General features: G+C 39.1%; 1 protein-coding gene across 5 annotated transcripts in view; it reads right to left on the minus strand.

The window, feature by feature from the left end:
* Positions 1–200: 200 nt before the first annotated feature.
* The window catches only part of LOC121901914 (complexin-2-like), a 59,076-nt gene continuing 41,157 nt past the window's right edge, over positions 201–18,119 (minus strand). For 4 of the 5 annotated variants that reach the window (XM_042419007.1, XM_042419009.1, XM_042419008.1 and 1 more), the window contains 2 exons: positions 7,831–8,006; positions 201–2,014 (listed from right to left, as the gene is read on the minus strand). In XM_042419007.1, coding sequence (XP_042274941.1) covers positions 1,820–2,014; positions 7,831–8,006 — 371 coding nt within the window. In that variant the 3' untranslated portion in view covers positions 201–1,819. Of the gene's footprint in view, positions 2,015–7,830; positions 8,007–9,485; positions 9,517–18,119 lie in introns of those variants that run through there. The other variant, XM_042419006.1, reaches the window with a different exon arrangement.

The following is an 18,119-nucleotide window of genomic DNA, read 5'->3' on the forward strand; positions in this document are numbered from 1 at the left end:
AATGTCTGAAATATCTGGAATGTTTTAACAAGACACCGTGGAATGAAGGAGAAATAAAGAAAAAAACAAGGCATATGGAGAAGAATTAGATTTTATCCTCATCTGACCGCCTTTATACTTGTGCCATTTTAATAATTTACCTGCAGGACAGACTGAACTCTGCAGAGCAGGTAAACATTTGCTTTCATGCAGGGCTCGGGGCTTTTTTTAAAAAAAGTCCCTCATTATTTCAGTACATTTCTCTGCATGTGTTGTCTGTCTTTGAACACCAGCTGACTGATTTACATCTCGGTTTGTGATTTTTGAACAGAAATCCTGGTTGTATTCATCATTCTGTAACGTGTGACTGGACGTTTTTTTATGACACAAAAACAAATCGTCCCACCTTCCCCCCCTTTTCTCTTGTTTAATCAAATATGTCTGACCTACAAAGGCTTCACTGTCACTATGCAGACACCTCTGTGTCTTAAACATCGACTAACACATTAAGGAGTAAGTTTAAACACACAACAATGAAGATTGTCTGTTATTGCTGATTTGGGACTTCACATCAGTTAAACCAACGGATACAGGACAACTTCATTTCGAACAATATATTGCACTATTGTCACTGTCTGTTCACATATAGTGTGTTCACAACATAATTGTGTTTGTGAAGTTTCTTTCTTCTTTTTTTCTTTTTTTTTTTACAAAAAATTGGTGGAAATGTCAACACAAATTAAAATTAACTAGCCTGGTCTAAACTTTACACGTCCTATTGCAAAAGCAGAGCGAGAGACACCTGCCACAGGACATTACAACTGAATTTTTAAACCACAAACATGTATAGCAAGAAAATTTATAATACGAATTTGCTTTGAGACAAATTTCATGTATGGAGCACATATATGGTTTTCCCCATGGAAGAACATTTTAGACACAAAGTCAATCGTCGCCTGGCGGACAAAGATGTCGATTTAAATAAAAATGGAAAACCAGTTATTGCCTCAAATATCAATGTATTTTGCTTCATCATAACAAATGAAATGGTATCCATATGTGTACTTCACTTCACAAAAGTTTACTGCATGCATAAAAGAACAAAAATAATCAAAAAAATGTCTCATATCAAATTATCTCCTTCACTTTTCTGGTTTTACAAGTGCTGTTTTTGACTTCACCAGTGCTCATATTACATATTGACAGTAAACCAATGAGAACATGAGGGACAGTTTATGGGGTGAATCCTCACAACGGAGAACCAATAAAAACTTAAGTATTTATATACACTGTATGTATCAAATATTAGCAAGAACATAACAGGAAAATTCAATCAAATTTTGATATGATTTGGATAATTTCTTAAAAGTTAAAAATATGGCTTATACTCTTAGTCATCTTGTTATATGTCATATTTCACTCATATATAGTTCTCTTTTTGTATAACCCGAGGCTATTTACAAACAAAAAGGGTGGATGATGCGTGATATCTGGTCTTATTGTGCTGGACATATTAAAAACATGGCATCAAATTTGCCTTGAAGTAAAAGATACTGGATCTGTGCAGGTGTTACGTACTTTTTAATATCAAGGATTATCAAGAAAGACGTACGAGATTTTTAAAAAGTAAGTAGCACCGTCAGAGATCAGATATTTTAAATCAAGGATAAAATCATGGCACGTTAACTCCAGGACACTTAGAAGTTGAGTTGAAGGGGTGGGAGGGTGAAGGGGTGAAGAAAGGTGAGACCGCAGGTTGGGGCGGGGCAGGGTGGTACGGTTTTTAGTCTTGGTTAGATGAACGTTGTAAGAAGTTAACCAAATTTCACCCAAAACACTGTTACTTTTTATTGAACATATCCATGAGCGGAGCCGGGATGAATTTCATAACCGTATCCACGATGCTCTCTTCTTCCTCCTCGTCGCCGCAGCCGACTGGAACGGCCTTTTTTGGACGGGTGAGGCTGCCCTCGGAGGCCTGCTCCATAGCAGCCGCTGCCTCGGCTTCCTTCTCCTCCTTCTTCTTGATGCCGTACTACACAGGAAAGAAAAGACAAACAGGAAACCACATTTAGCTGCATTCAGGATTTATTTCTCTAAAATGAAAAGGAAAATTCTAGTTTTGACATTGCTAGTCTTATAAATTGGCCATTTTAAGTATATTTTTTGTAGCTCAAGGGTTACAAACACAAGTTATCAGATGATCAGACAGGATTTCAGACACTCCTTGAACCTTTTCACAGTCCCTTCCTATAGTCTATTATGTCCAATAACATGCTCTTATTTGACTTCCAACTGAACTCTGCCCTTTTTGTTTGAAACCTATATTTACCCAGAGAATATGTGACACTTTCATGCTTCATTTGTACTCAAACCACAGTTTGATGCACCTATGGGCCCCTCTTGAGGTTAGCTTAAGTGTCCCACCATCATAACCCTCAAGCAAAACTAACCCTAAACCAAACCCTATCCTTCCAAATCTGTAGCCTCCTGCCCCTGAGAGGGTCTGTGGATGTCACTGAAGTGAGACAGTCTGAACAAATGCGATATATACAGTACGGTATATGAGGTGAACTTCTCCCCTTGCTTCAAAAGGAAACAGGAAGTCTTGTGCTGATGCACTCACAGCTCTACTGAAGGAATTCATGTGACTGACTTCAGAATGTGGCAATTTTTACTCTAAATATAGAGATGCATGAGGCGTGACGTGATCATTTCATGCATTTGAGGTAAATTGGTTGAAAATGATTAGTACTCTGGCAAAGTAATTCAGATTTCTTCATTTGCATGAATTAGCTTCAGGCTGCTCCCTCATGAAGTTAGTGTAGCTTTTTTGGATCCTGAACAGTTTCAAATGTAGTCAATAAAGAGTTTCATGGATTTCTGCAATCTGAGTTAAAACTGGCCCAGACTTGTGCATGTGTTTTTTTAATGAGTGTACATGGGTGTTTGCATACATGAAACTCGTTACTCCGGTATTCAAAGACGAAGCTTTAACTGCCGCTGGCTCTAATTGGACCTCCCAGGATATTTTATATTCAAATTACCAGGAGAGGCACTCAGCAGGTGTGCTGGACAATGCTAACAATAAGCTTTCAAAACCCTGTGGCCGAACACAGCTATTACAGTAAATCAAGAGTGTGTTTAGAGGAAGAGGGGAAAAAAAAGAGGTTAATTTGAAGTAATAGGGTGAACAACACCAGCTTGTTAATCTGTTTAAGCGGGGCCTTAACTGTGAAAATGTTGTACAATTTTAGTCTTATCATTGCTCAGTAAATGTATGAAATTAAATATGAATGATTATGTGAACACGACTTGTTCTTCCTTCATTGAAGATATCACTCAGCTGACGCAATGAAAACTTCCACTGGCACTTGAAAGTTTCTATGGAAACATATTTTTCACTTATGATGTGGCATCAAAAATATACTAATACGAAAATAAAACTCTCAAAACAGTTAAAACTTTTCCTTTTCCTGACATAACCAAGGTTTCATACTTTCATGTGACGACAACTGACCCATCTCCATGACAACTGAGCAAACTCTCTGACGCAGTTGAAAGCTTTTTTTTTGTCAAACTACTATATCCAAGGTCAAAAATAAACTTTCACATTCAACATTTTCCCAAATAATCAGAATACACATAGCCTGCTGTAGTACTGTTGTTGAGTAAAAGCCTTGGATCTCTAGGTTGTTTTTTTTTCTTCTCATGTCATTTAGTCTCCTATTATTGGATATTCTTTAGACTCTTGGGCTGATCGCCAAAAAACATCAATGGATAATCTTGAAAAGGTGAGCTTTCAAGCTTTCAAGCTTTCAAGCTTTTAAGCTTTTAACTTTTAATGGTATTGCACTTCAAATGTTATGCCTTTTCAATTGATTTTTATAGCAATATCAATTGTTTTTCACCCTACACGTAATAATTCTATTTGAAATCCTCAAAGAACCATTTATATTTCAGAGCGTTTGCTGAAGATCCATTTAAAAAGGATTCTTCACTAGATCAGTTGGATCGACAAAGTACTTTCTTGAAAATGGTTCCTATTTTTGTTCTTTGGGGAACCATTTATGGCTGCTATCTTGGAGATACAAGGTTTTTGCACAGCAACAACAGCTTAGAAGAAACAAGCTTGGACAGGCTAACACAATTTACCGCTAATGCTCCATGTCAGTTTAAATACTGCATCCTTAATTGAACTTGAAGCTTTTATGAATCTAAACAGACGGAGAGCGGATGATATCAGTTCCAACTTCAAGACAATTTAAAACCAATATCTTGTTAGCCTTTGTTCTGACGTTAAGGTTCTGTATTTCTGTAAGTATGTTTTGTGCATGTGTGGTCAGAGTTTGAGTAAAAAAAAATCAATACCACTGGACTGCAAGGAAAAGGTTGCAGAGCATGGGAAGGTCAACAGGCTGAGTGATGGTTGATCTTGAGGCAGAGATGCGGAAAATGAGCTGGACTCCTCCGTGACCTCTTTGCTGCTCTCCCAGGCACACGCTAATGTGATTCTGGAGCAATAAATATCTTAAAGGAAGACTACTAGTGTCCGTTTCTGCTGTGAAAATGTGCGCAGGGGCAGTGTGAGCATCTGTGTTTGTATGTCTTTAGAGAGGAACAGTGGGGTTCAAAGAACAGCAAAAGAATGCAAATACGACGGTTGTCACGCTTTGATATTTCTAAGAAATGCCTCTGAGGAAAGTCTTGCTGTGTGAGTGACAGGGTAAAGACATGAAAATATATTAAAAATGAAAAGATCTTTAAAATGAATACACAATGTAGAGCAGTATATTTATAATGGAAGACTATCAAGGCTGATTTCTGGTTTGACAGCTTCTCTTATTCTGCTCTAATAGTTTGCTCAACACTGGATTTTAAATGTAATCCTGCTGGTGGTTTAGCCTAATATTATCTCCACATGATCATACTCCAGTTGGCAGATTTATATGTACAAATAAACAATTGAAAAACATTCACAGTGAACATTACATTCAAGAAAAATGTAATCCTGGTGGTGATGTTTCCTCAAATACTCTTATAAGCAGCCTGATTCGTCGAATGTTGGGAAGCTGTGATTGGTGGAATCAGAAGTCTTAGTTCAACACCTGAGAGATGTTTGTTCTTGACTTGGTGACGGAAAAAACCAGTGGTACGACTGGTTGACGGATTTCTCCTCTGCATCTCCTTCTGCCCCCTTGTTTGTTCTTTGCTTTCCCTCCACGCTGCTCTCTCTCTCTCTCTCTCTCTCTCTCTCTCTTATTCTCTCACAATCTGTCTCACTCCGTCTTTCTCTCACTCTCAGACTTGCTCCACAGTAACAAAGGCCTGCATCAGTTGAAATGAACACAGTCACGCTTAGTCAGCCCCTCTCCACTCGCCATAATCAAACACTTCCCAAAGATATGCTGTCATATCGCTCTCTCTCTCTCTCTCTTTACACCATCTTTCTTTTTTCACAGTTGTTCCAAAACTAACCTAAAGAATCGCTGGGACTCAGTGGAGTGAAGAGCTGATTCCCAAACTCCAGAGATAGTTTTACAAGGGCTACACATGGAAAAAAAAAGTCTCAAACTCAACTGGAAAGCCCTCAAAGAATGTTCGAGTCAAATATTCAATGAAACATTAGCAATGTCAAGAGCAATATTTCACCGCAAGCTGCAGACACTTTGATCATATATTAACATTTTATTACGGATGAATTAAATATTAAGTATTCATTCATCAAAGACATGATAGTCTCGGGGAGACAAAAAAGGACCAGCAAGACGGAAAATACTTTTGACACTTTGAGGCATAAGAGAGAGGACGGATCTAATCTAGAGTTGTCCAGCTTTTTCTGAATAGAGCACACAATGAAGCAACCCAGTCTCCTACTCATTATGTTTTATATGCAACTACTTTGCACTGGCTAATTAGTTTTGCATACATACATAATGCTGCACATATTCGTGTTAGTGTAATTTTTTCTATATTTAACCAAGACCATCATCTTTCCTTCAATAACATAAACCAAGTGTTCTGAGTTGCCCTAAAAATATCAATAAAACAGTCATACTCAATATAAAACTGTTTTTGTTTGATGTAGTTCAGATGAAACTGTTGACTGTGAACCTCATTTTAGGTTTTCCAGGTGACATTGTTGCTGCTTTTCAAATTAAATTTAATTCCTCCCCTTTGTGTTGCTGCGCTGGCAGAAATCTCAGCGGTCATGTGGGTGCTATTGTAGGGAAAAACATTGGCACTGAACGTTTAATTAAAAAGTTTAAAGGCCCTGAAAACATGTTCTCTCAATGATCTTTTTACGAGTAAGGTTATTCGACATAAAAGGAATATTTTCTGCTTAGTTAGAACAGTTTTGATTGTTTCAAATGAGAGATTTCTGCTTTTCTGTTTTTCTCTGTGCTCTTCTTTCTGGTTTATAGTGGGCGGGGCTAAATTGGAGAGAGGTGATGTCACATTCTTCCATGCACCAATCAGGATTTAGCAATAAATCGAAATTACTGTTAACCAAATCTGACCCACACAGTCCTGATGAAGTAGATTAGCTGAGTTTTTGAGAGTTAAACTCCTAATAAATAATACCTAAACATGTTTTTTAACATATCAAGTTTCAGGGGCTTTAATATAAATGTATTGTCATAGGTGGACAAATAGGCAGCAGTAGGGGTTCAGTATGCTTCAAACAAACTAGGTCATATTCAGTGTTGTCCCACAATGTGAAGGCAAAATTGTTTACCATATTTCCTCAAATACTGGCCGGGGCCTTTAATTACCTTTAGGATATTAGGCCTTTATTAGAAGCAGGATTATTAGAGAGAGGCCGTTATTTCTGATTCCCTCTGTTTGATAAGTATATTTGCTCATATTTTAGTATGAAGCCCCCTTGTTTTCTGATCTGCTTCCATTTGCTCTGTTAAATTTTTATTACTGCATTACTGGTAATCCACTTTCTCCGATGTGAGGAACAATAATTATAGTGCTTGAGTTCCACTGGAATGGGTAGCTTGTTCATGGATGTATGTTCGCTAGCTTAGCCAAGTTACCCAGGTTACCGTAGTTACTCATGCTCATGTAGTGTCCTTGCAATCATTATTATTAAAATATGCACTGTTATCCCCGTATTTAAACAATATCATGTCTCCTCTGTCCCCTTCCCCTCTGTGACAGTTGGCTGGGCTATGCATGTTATCATAGAACTGGGGTTACATCCACGTAGCTGCTATTTATGCTTAACTGGCATAGACATTATATAACAGGCACCAGTTTATCCACCCTTGTTTTTCCCCCAGCCTGTTTGTGGGGTCGGCCTTTATTTGTTCGTGTCGACCATGCCCCTGGCCTTTATCAGAGACTGTGCTTCTAATTTACTACCGTCTTTTATTTGAGGTAATACGGTACACCTGTTCTGAATGGCCACACTTGAAGGTGGGGCAAGAATTTGGATATGTAGAGAGGGGAAAACACGATAATTGTACAAATATAATGTATATATACATATAACGCTGCTCACTTTCACACAGTCTCTCCTCAAAGACATTCACAGTGTACACATGAAGAGTAACAGGAAGTAAAGCTTGAGAGAGAAATTCAAATCCAGCCCACTTTCACACCTCCACACACACAGCCAATCACTGTTGTCGGATTGTAGATTTTTGGAAAGTTTGGAAAAACTGTTGAAGCTGTTTGAAGAATACTGACATAATGGTAAAGCTGGTCATTGCCCCATTTTTCTTCATTAGATGTACCCTACACCTCAAGAAAGTAAATATTCTTGCAAATAAAAATGTTACCTTCATTGATTTTTGTGCTTCAGTAAGAGTTATGAGTAGCTGTATTGAGGTATTTTACCTTATCCCTGATGCCCTGTCGGATGTTTTCTCTCTCTGCCTCCATTTTTGCATATTTGGCCTTCCTCTCCTCCTCTTGTTGTCTCAGCGCCTCTTGTCTTTCTTCCTCTTTTTTCTGAGCATCAGGGTCCTTCTCCTCCTCTCCACCAAGCATCTTGCCCATGTCTTTGGTGGCCCCTGTTATTGGTGACAGAGAGAGAAAAGTGATAAGTGAAACAAATGTTAAGCAGAAATCTTTTAATGAATGACATTGATAATTCACAGTAATTGGACATATGTAATGGGTCTCAGATATCTGCTGTTGCTAAGCATTTGATGTGCACTGGCACATCTAAGATTTGGTTAATTCAGTAGCTTTGCATAGCTTTCATTGCTTTGTATTTAAATTGTCTTTCAGGCCAGTGAAAGAGCAACGCAATCTGTCCTCGACTGAACCAAAGACAAAAGTGTCTGACAAAAGAGAGAACAAGAGGTGACCGCCATGAACAAGAGTCCGAGATAAAAGACACTGCAATAAATTATTACCAATTCTCTTGATTGCCTTTGTGCTGCTCACTTTTGCCTTTGCTATCTCCAGTAGGAATTCACATCCTCATGCAAAGCATCCACTTGGACTATGGGTCAAGACTTGATGACAAAAGGCTTGGAGTGCTGTTGAAAGGGCCGTAATAAACAGACAGCGAGGCCCTTTCTGCCACTGATCTCCCATCTGTACTTGTTAGATATCCTAAGCAAGAGTTAAATCATATTTCTCATCATATGTTATGTTTATAACATAGTAGCTTTTGTCTGAATGTGTTGACTTATGTGTTCCTTATTACTTGACCACTTGTTACTTGCTCTGGTTCATATCTTATAGTAAATGTGAAGCTCTTTGTTGATGATGCTTGCATGTCATTAGAGATGCCAAAAAAGTCAATTTGATTAAGTTTTCATCTTGATGAATACCTTCAGGCACTGACATCTTATCTACTGTATCTTCACCTCTTATTTGGTGCATCTGGTGTGTGCTACAAGCATCAAATGGACGATTCTGCACCACGTGATTTACCTCCAATGCCGACGTTCCAATGAGGGAAGCAATGTGTCTTTCATTCAATAGACCAGATTTTGTGACCCATCACAGATGTGCAATAAATGATAATGTGGTTACAGTTTTAATTCACTGTGATATTTCCCCAAACATAACCGAGTGTTTAAGTTGTCTAACCCTCACCATAACCATAGTTTATATAGTAGTTGCCATGGGCATGTTGTGGTAGGCAAGACTTTTAAAAATGTTGGCATTGAACATAATCTGCAGTGCCATTGTGGACATTCATTCTTTCTTTCTTGTTCAACATGGAAAACAACTACCATGGAGAGAGAAAGGCAGATATTGCTTCACAGCAAATTTTGTATTGTCAGTTCTTGAATCATAGTTATCAAGACTTTTCACAAGTGCTATGCTGCGATATCAGTCACACAGGAAACAATAGAAGCTATCCTTCAAAACACAAACATTGCCACATTGAAGGTTGATTTGTTGTTTTTATTAAGCCTGCATTTGTGTGTTAAAATTGATCTCGGAAATATAAATCAGACAAAGACAAACATCAATACAATACAAAGTTACATAACCCCAGTATTCTCCTTTATGCTTGTTATACAACAGACCTTAAATGCTTTGCTTCATCTTGCTTCAAATATTACATGGCCTTCTGTCATGTTCTTAACAGAACATATTCTCATTAAACTCCCAGCAGCAGGAACATTTTAACTGGTTAAGTAAAACCCATAAAAATGAAATGTTGGTATTATCCTTTAAACCAGTGGGTACTGGATCCCCTGCATATTCTGAGCGGTCCTGAGGTTTAAATCAGGAAGTTGCACAGACTAATGTTGAGTGTCAGCATGCATGTTGAGCTGCTCCTGCAGTGCGATTGCACATTGCCTTTACACAGGGCCTTGGCAGTGTGTTCTCACTCCAGAGGCATTAGCTCTTCTTTCCAGCTCAATGGCTGGAAACAAGCCAGTGCTCTAACAGTGGCCTCACGAACCCTAAACCCACGATTCTCTGCTCACTTCCAGCTCACAGGAAAGAAATTGATTTTAATGAGAATTGGACCTCCCGGAACACACCGGGCACATTTAAATGACCCTAGCTCTTGCCTTGCCCACAGTCCAGCAGCACTTCCTTTCACTATTTGCTACTCAGTCTGTGCACATTCTCTCTGGAGGAAAAACTCAAAGACACAGCCATCTGCTTCAGCCATGAAATTGATGAGACAGCGGTGACCTTGAGGTTCCTGGCTGCGGTCCTAACTTGCTGTGTTGACGGACCAGGACAAGCCCCAGTCCTTAGTCATATGGAGTGGGGTGACTGCTAATTAATAAACAGCCGTGTTCATGTTGTCGTGTTTTTTAAAATGAACTCTTTAGCATGCCTGACTCATGACTTGCTGCTGTGTTGACGTGCGTCGGCACTACATTCATCATCTTGAGGCTTTTGTTATGCCCTGGTAACATGTGTAACATATACAGTAACATGATATGTATTATGAGTATGCAGTTAGGAGTCTATTCTGTCCCTTCCCTACTATCTATTCTTAAGGCTAGCACAGAATTTCCTTGCCGGCACCAAGGAGATTTTGGGTTTCATTGAAAAAAACATGTTTGTATGTCTTTATAAAGCAGAACCTCATAGTGTTACTTTCTTGCTTTAACACTATTCACACTATGTCTTAAAGATTCTTTCTGCTTCTCTGTACTTCGCTCCAGGCCACAGTAGAACTGCTGAATATGACGGTAAACTTTCTCTCTGACTTTGTTGCTGGTGGCTTGAGGGGATTTTCCAAATCTTGTATGTGTAGCAATCTTTACAGAAGCTAAAGTCATCTCTGCAGGGGAATATCCCTCATCAGGGATAATAATTTTCTCTTTAGCCAAGCTGAACAAGGAAACTTTTGAAATTAAAACTTTTTTTAACTTTCGGGTCTGTAACTACAAATTTAAAATGGAACGCCACACTCGAGACATTGTTTGAGCTTAGGCTTTATTAGATATATCTTCCTACGATCCTGTCATCATGACCTTTTCTCACCTTCTCATTAGCACTGCCCCTGATACTGAAATGTCACCTAATGCTTGCAAAGCCAAGAAAATTGGGTTTCACTATGGATATAGTGTAGAATTTTTTTAGTTTTTTTTTTTATAGTAACTGAATTTGAGAATATGTAAAGGATGGACTGTTAAGAGCAGCAAATCCAGTTGTGTTGAATTGTTTTAAACTCCACTGACTTTTTCAGGGATCAAACCTATTTAACTTTGAAATGTATCACTACACAAGTACATCCTGATTCATAAATGTCCATGGTCTAATGTGCAAGCCATGTCCAGTTCACACCTTTGGTAAATGTTGGTATTTTCCAATTGAAAATCAGAAAACCAGATACTTGACTTATTTGTGGACTACTGTAGTTGATTTTACTTCATTGCAACTGCTGCAATTTTCTCTCTCATTTTCCACATGTTACAGTGTCTCCCCCAAACCTCCACATGACTAATCTGATGCTCAAGGCTAATTAGCTCGTCTGATTTTGACGAAGTTGCTGTGTAGCAGCGTGAGACAGTTGTCGTTCCCAAAAGTCATCAAACGCTGCCAGCTGTGGAGTCTGAGAACACCAAGCAAGACGAGAAAGCTCCAGAGGAAGAGCTGAGAGACTCGACTACAGTTAGAAAAACACTGAAACTAAAGTTCTTAATTAGAAAACACAAAAAATAACCACATAAAACATAAAATAAAAACCACAATGTCAGTGTTTTTGAGCTGTGCAAGACCATTTAAAAAGGTAACCACAAAGCTGACATTTTGATGTGATTAATCTAGCAAGCTTGTGTTTACTTGATCTGATCTGTAAGTTTTAGATCAAAGAAACCAAAGACACTTTTTGGAACAGTTAAGATGCAGAGACCTACCAAACCTACTTCAAGCCATTCAACCATTAAATTTCTCTGTTGGTACACCCGAAAGAAAATAGAGGACAAGAGTGGTGTATGATATGTATGTGGTGGTGTACGATATGATGTATCACTTGTAACACCCGTGGGGAACGCTGAAACTGTGAAATGGCAAGGACCCTGGATATCAGACCACTGGATATAAATTAGATTTCTTTGAACACCAGAACAAAACCGGTGACAGAAGGGCCAGATGACGACTATGACACTCCGTAGGAAAGAGAGCAAATCACAGAAACATTAAAACCAGTGATTGAAATCCAAACAACAAATGATACGACTCTAACACTTCCCCTATTCTGAGGGCAGGCAGAATTTATAACATAAAATACCTGGTACTGTCCATTAGCAAAAATCTACTGTAATAGTGACTCCTTCTTCCGGTTCCTGTGTAGTCATGATCTTAGAAAGCCATGTGGCGCCCATGTCTTGATCATTGATGCAGGTGACAAACAACATAGGGGTTTCCTGCATTTATAAAGCAGCACCTTGTAGAGTTTCTATACGTATAATAATGGCACCTGATCTCCTTTGCTCCCACCATAATTAGTATGGCTGCTAGAGGGCTTTGTTACTTGAGAGTACACATGTTTTGGGGTACCGTACAAGAATATACCTTCAATGGAGTCTAGGCACTGTTGGTGGTGAAAGAGTTAGGAACAGCCTCTCTTAAGATTTTAATGGATGTGATATGGGGCGGGATTTTTAAAGGGCCTCACTGGAAGGACCCATTGGACAGCTGATTCTGATTGGACAACGGAGAAATTAACAGATTTTAAAGTTTGACAGCAGCAAGATGAGTGGCTCAGAGAAGTTGCGGTGAAGTGCGATTGGTTTAAGTGAAAACTCCTCAGTCAGCAGATTGAGTTGGCAGCGGGAAAAAATCTAAGCTTCATTACAGTAACTGAACTGGAGTGTCTTTCATATGGAAACATATGGGGAAACCATTTTTCGTGTCACTACACTACAGTGTAGTCCTAACCCGTATAGTGACATCACTGCCATGAATGTGGAGAACTGGCGAACCGTGTTAACTCATTACTGCTTTACAGGGACTTTTTAGGTCAGCTGAGACCCCAGGGCTAATTTTAAAGTAGTAAAGTAAAGATGACGATTGTGACGCTGTTCAGGCGGATGAGACAACTGGCATTTCCACCCACTGCTTGTGTTACAGTACATCGACATCCATAACAACATCCATCCTTCTTCAGAATGTAACCGCTGACACAACTGCCACAGCACTTTTGGAGAGGCTAAGCACTATCCTCCCTGAGGGACAAGAGAGCAGAGACTAATTGCCCGGGCCTATGACAGGGCTGTCGTGATGAGGGGGGCCACAGCTGGAGTGCAGTGTAAGGTAAAGGATGTTAACGGAAGTGCACACTGCATCCACTGCTATGCGCATCAGTTGAACCTCATCATGCAGCAGGCAATACCACATATCCCCAGGATTAGTACTTGTTTCAGACTTATTATTCATTAATGTGTAAATATGTTTAAAATTGCCCTCTGCTATGTTTCACTTTGTCTTCTTCAACTCCTGGGTAATAATAAAAGAGTTATATATTTTCTTTATTTTGCTATGTGATAGGTTCCATTCACCACACAGCTACTGTGGATGGAAGACATGTGTTTAGATGCAGTAAGCTGTCTTTGCTACATAACATGCTCATCTTATAAGAAGATACTGATGACATTATTTAGATATGTGAAAATTCTGCTGTTTACTATGTGTACTGCACTGCTTTTTTAAAATTGTGCATCATTTCATGGGTATGTGATACCATTTTGAGTTATGCCAAGGAGTGGTTCTCTTTCACCAAGCACCATCTGGTGCAAGGAAACCTGTTCCCAGAACACACCGTAAAGTTCCTGGATTCAGTGCTGGAAACTACAGTGAAGGTCTACTCTATGTTGAACAAGGCCAAACTCAAAACAGAAGAGAACATTGAGTTCAAGGCTTGCTTACACTGACTCTGTTCCAGTTTTGTCATGGAGATCAACCTTCACAGCACCTTCACAGAGACTCTCAGTCTTCTCCAGATTCTCATCACCACACCCATGACAACAGCTGAATCAGAGAGGTCCTTCTCTACTTTAAATCCAGGATCCAGACGTTCCCGAAGAACACCATGACACAGGATCAGCTGAATGCCCTGGCTGTGCTCTCCATGGAGAAAAGACTTATCAGAAACATTCCTGACTTTAATAATAGGGTCACTGAGAGGTTTGCCATTCAGAATGACAGAAGTTCCTGTATATTTCAATGCAAAACATTTTATTTGTCCCCGAGAGGCAATTTGCAAATAAGATCAGACACACATACACTCACATAAAAGTTCCCCTGACCCCATTTTTCTTTTTTGACCTTAGTCTAAGACTTCATCCAACAATATATGGCACACTGTGCTCTAGAAATTCTTAATATTTTGTCTAAATATTGTGTTTGTTAATATTATTATATTTCTGGAATGTGCACCAAGCAAACACAAACCAGACTCAGTCTGTAATCTGATGATAAATACTGTACCTTCTATCTGAGCACATTAAGGCTGCAACTAATGATAATTTTCATTATCTATTAATCTGTTGATTATTTTCTTGATTGTTTTAGTCTATAAAATGTTTTTAAAAATGTGAAAAAAGCCCCATATAATTTCCTAGAGCAAAGAGTGATGTCTTCAAAATGCTTGTTTTCTCTAACCAACAGTCCACCACCTAAAGATATTTCATTGATTCCCAATGAAAGGAGCAAATCTTTAACATTTGAGAAACAGAAACCAACAAATGTTTGGAATTTTTGCTCGAAAAATCACTCAAATGATTAAACTATTGGTTGCAGATTATATTTTGATATTTATATTGATTAATCAGTTCATCGTTGCAGCTCTGGAGCACATCGATCATAAAATACTGTACGCTATCCTTCCAGTTCCAAGGTTTGATTTCAGCCACTTGATATCAATTTCTTTATTATACATCCTTTATACTGTGTAAGTATTCCTAGAAACATTAAATCATATATGCTATATTATATAATATGATGTTATGTGTGAAAATAAATAAGTCAATTGTTCATGAGTTCAGTTTCAAATGCAAATGAAAAACCTCTATTTGTACAAGATGCCTCAAATGACTATTTCACAGAACACTGGTGTCCTGCAGTTTGGGTTAAATTGTATTTGGATGGTTAATGAAACTGACTGAATATGGCGCAGCCTCACCTAGAACATTTTTCATCAGCCGCCGCTGGCTTAGTGTGAAGACGAGCAGAAATTAAAAAGGATCAGAGAGAAGTTTAGAAGTTACGGATGGTCCGGTCACGTGGTGGATTCGACTGTGCGGCGTTACATAAAGGCTGGCATTAGATTTGGAGAGCGTGAGAAAACATGAGGAGAGAGTGTCTGGAAGTATCTGTGTGTGTGTGTGTGTGTGTGTGTGTGGATGAGGCTCCATCGGGTATTGCAGAATAAGAACAAAATGTACAGCTCTTAATTCCCGCTTTGTGTGGGTGTACATGTATGATACGTGTGTGTGCACCGTCGCTGTCAGAGCAGAGAATATGATCGAGTACGTGTCCTCCAGGTGCTTCTGAGCTCAGAGAGTGTTTCCACTTATATTTATTTGAGTGTGCGCCTGAGTTAAGGTTGCAGGTTTCCTGTTGACGGATAGGTGAGACCACATGAGAGGTGTCCTCTGCGGAGCCTAAAGGCACACGGAGAAGGATAGAGAAGGACAGAGAGGGCTGGAAATTAATAGCAGCGAAATAAGGTTAACTAGTATGAGTCAGAAAGCAAGGTTATTTCCACTCCAACACAGCAAATAAGAGAGATTCAGTGAGAGAATAAAAGTTAAACATCTGTGACAAGAACAGATGAAAGAGCTAGGCAAGGATGAAAAGGAGCTCTAAGTGAGAAGAACAGGGAGAACTTGGGAAAGAGAAAAGAGACCAGAAACAAAGTGAAGAAGTAGAGAATGATGATCCAAAGATAGCTGAGAAATTCATATCAGGGAAAAGTTAAGAGGAAAAGAGAGAAAAAGAAATACATTTTGAGTAAGAGAGAGGGACGACAATTAATTCAGTGAAATAGATAGAAGAAGTGAACGGATGGTGAGAACAACAGAGAAAAAGGGGAGAGCAAGAGAGAGGGAACAGCGGGACCAGCTCAAGGACTCTGTGTTCCTGTTCTCCCATCTGTCACCCGTCCTCAGCAGTCCCACGGCTACCAACCAACGGGTCCCTGCTTAAACCCCCACAGCTCACACCAGTCATCCAGACCATCATCATCAGCCTCCTGCCCCCGGGCCGGTCAGAAAGGTGGTGTGAAAACTCAGTGGAAAGATCACCAAGTGAAGCAGAAAAGAAATTGGCTTGGCACAGAGAAAGCACAAGAAAATATTGGCGTTCGGTGTCCTCCGCTAGTTACAGCTCAGTTCTTTTAGTGTGGCACTGGTGCCCTCAGAGTCACTGGACTAAGTCACTAACAAGCTCTAATTAATTATTAATTAATCTAATTAATTACCTGCCAAATAGACAAAGCTAGTAACTAGCTGGTGAAGAAAGTCCAATGTCTTGCAGTTAAAGCCAGATATTTTTTCTTAGAAGTTTGTGAAGACCACACCTGAAGTTAAAGAGGAGTGAGTATCTGACTTACAAGCATCATGAAGAGAGAAACTTGACTCCAAATGAACGCTAATGCTGCACTGTCTGCTGGATATGTAAGTAAGCAACTGTTTGCTGACACGTTAGCCATAAAAACTTTAAAAGACAGTTGCGTTGTGGAGTGGGAGGAGCTATTTCAGATGCCCCTAGTTCCAAAAGTAAAAATCTAATTTATTTTTCTCATATATGACATACACGACTCACAGTTTGAACACTCACGGCTTCTATTGACATGAAAGTCTCCCGGTTAGATCACAAGTACAAAAAACTGTGTTAGAAAATATCTGGGTTGTTGATAAAAAGGTAGGTATGAGACTGTGCACATAAAATTTCAGGGTAAAAGTTAACTATGACTCCCAAAGTGCATTTCAGCACTGAGCTTGAAATTTGGTCGCATGTGCTGCTAACTTAAGAAGCTAACTTTACAATCTGCAGCATGAATCAGTTCACTTTTATTTTCTGGGTCACTTTTGCGTTAATTCAGCAACTATGGCGCCACGTTTTGTTGACAACTTCAACGACAAAGCACATTGAATTCATTACGGCTCTGATTCACACTTCTGAATGGCTTCTTCTCCATAGCAACGGCAGCCGAGGCTCATGAGTATTTTATTCTAAGCCGTCTGTCAAAATCACAGACAAAATGTGATTTCTCATAAAACAAAGTTGAGTTGAAGTTGAAACTGGTGGTCACAATGTAAACCTACAGGTTCGTTACATTATCTAGGAGAGTGCTGAGTTTATGTGTTATTGAGAATATTGTTTAAAGAAAATTTTGAAGCCAAGCCGACGGCCCCCCTCGCACTTTGCATCTCTATAATACAGCACGGCTGCCAATTTGTTTTCGAGATTCTTTGCCCCCAAGTGGTCAAAAAATATTATGCAGCTTTAAGAAACAAGCTGCAGGTAAAGCAGACATAAAAGATTACAGTATATCATAAAGACTGTTGTGATGTAGGTGCAATAAACAACTGTCTACTCTCTAATATCAATGTTGTAAATCTAATATTAGGAAATTTAAAAAAAAATATACAGAACTAATTAAAAGTTTGGACAGACTTTCCCGTTCACTTGAATGAGAAAGTGAGTCCAAACTGGTAAAGTTTGTCCAAAGAACTGGTCTAATGAAATAATCCCAAATATAGTCTAATATGAGCTCTTCACATCACTATATCCAGTGAGCGAGGCAGGTGGGATTCAATTTAAACACAGTTTTTTCTGAGGTAGAGGGAACCAATCAGGTACCAGTGTGGGTGTTCATAAAGTGATGAAAAAAAATGTTCTACATTTTGCCAACTTCTTAAAGGTCATGTAGAAGTTATGGTTGCATCGTGATGCTTAAAAAGATCTGTGGCTGTTTTTCAACTCCTACACAAAGTTTTTATCAATGTCAGACCTTGAAAAGATGAAAAAAAAAAGGCTTTTGTGAAAGTGGCACTGAGTCACTTTTCACACCGAGCTGTCTGTGTCGGTCCTTGACAACTATTGACTCAATCAGGCAGCCTGCTCTGGTTTTTGGAACACAGTTGTCCTTGGAGAGCGCTAACAACACTTTGGGTAAAAGAAGAGAAAGCCCTGTTCAGAGCAGAAAATTGCTTCTATATTTCTAAGAGAGGCAGTGCCGACCA

This window comes from Thunnus maccoyii, chromosome 8, assembly GCF_910596095.1.
Source record: "Thunnus maccoyii chromosome 8, fThuMac1.1, whole genome shotgun sequence".
Classification (NCBI taxonomy): Eukaryota; Metazoa; Chordata; class Actinopteri; order Scombriformes; family Scombridae; genus Thunnus; species Thunnus maccoyii.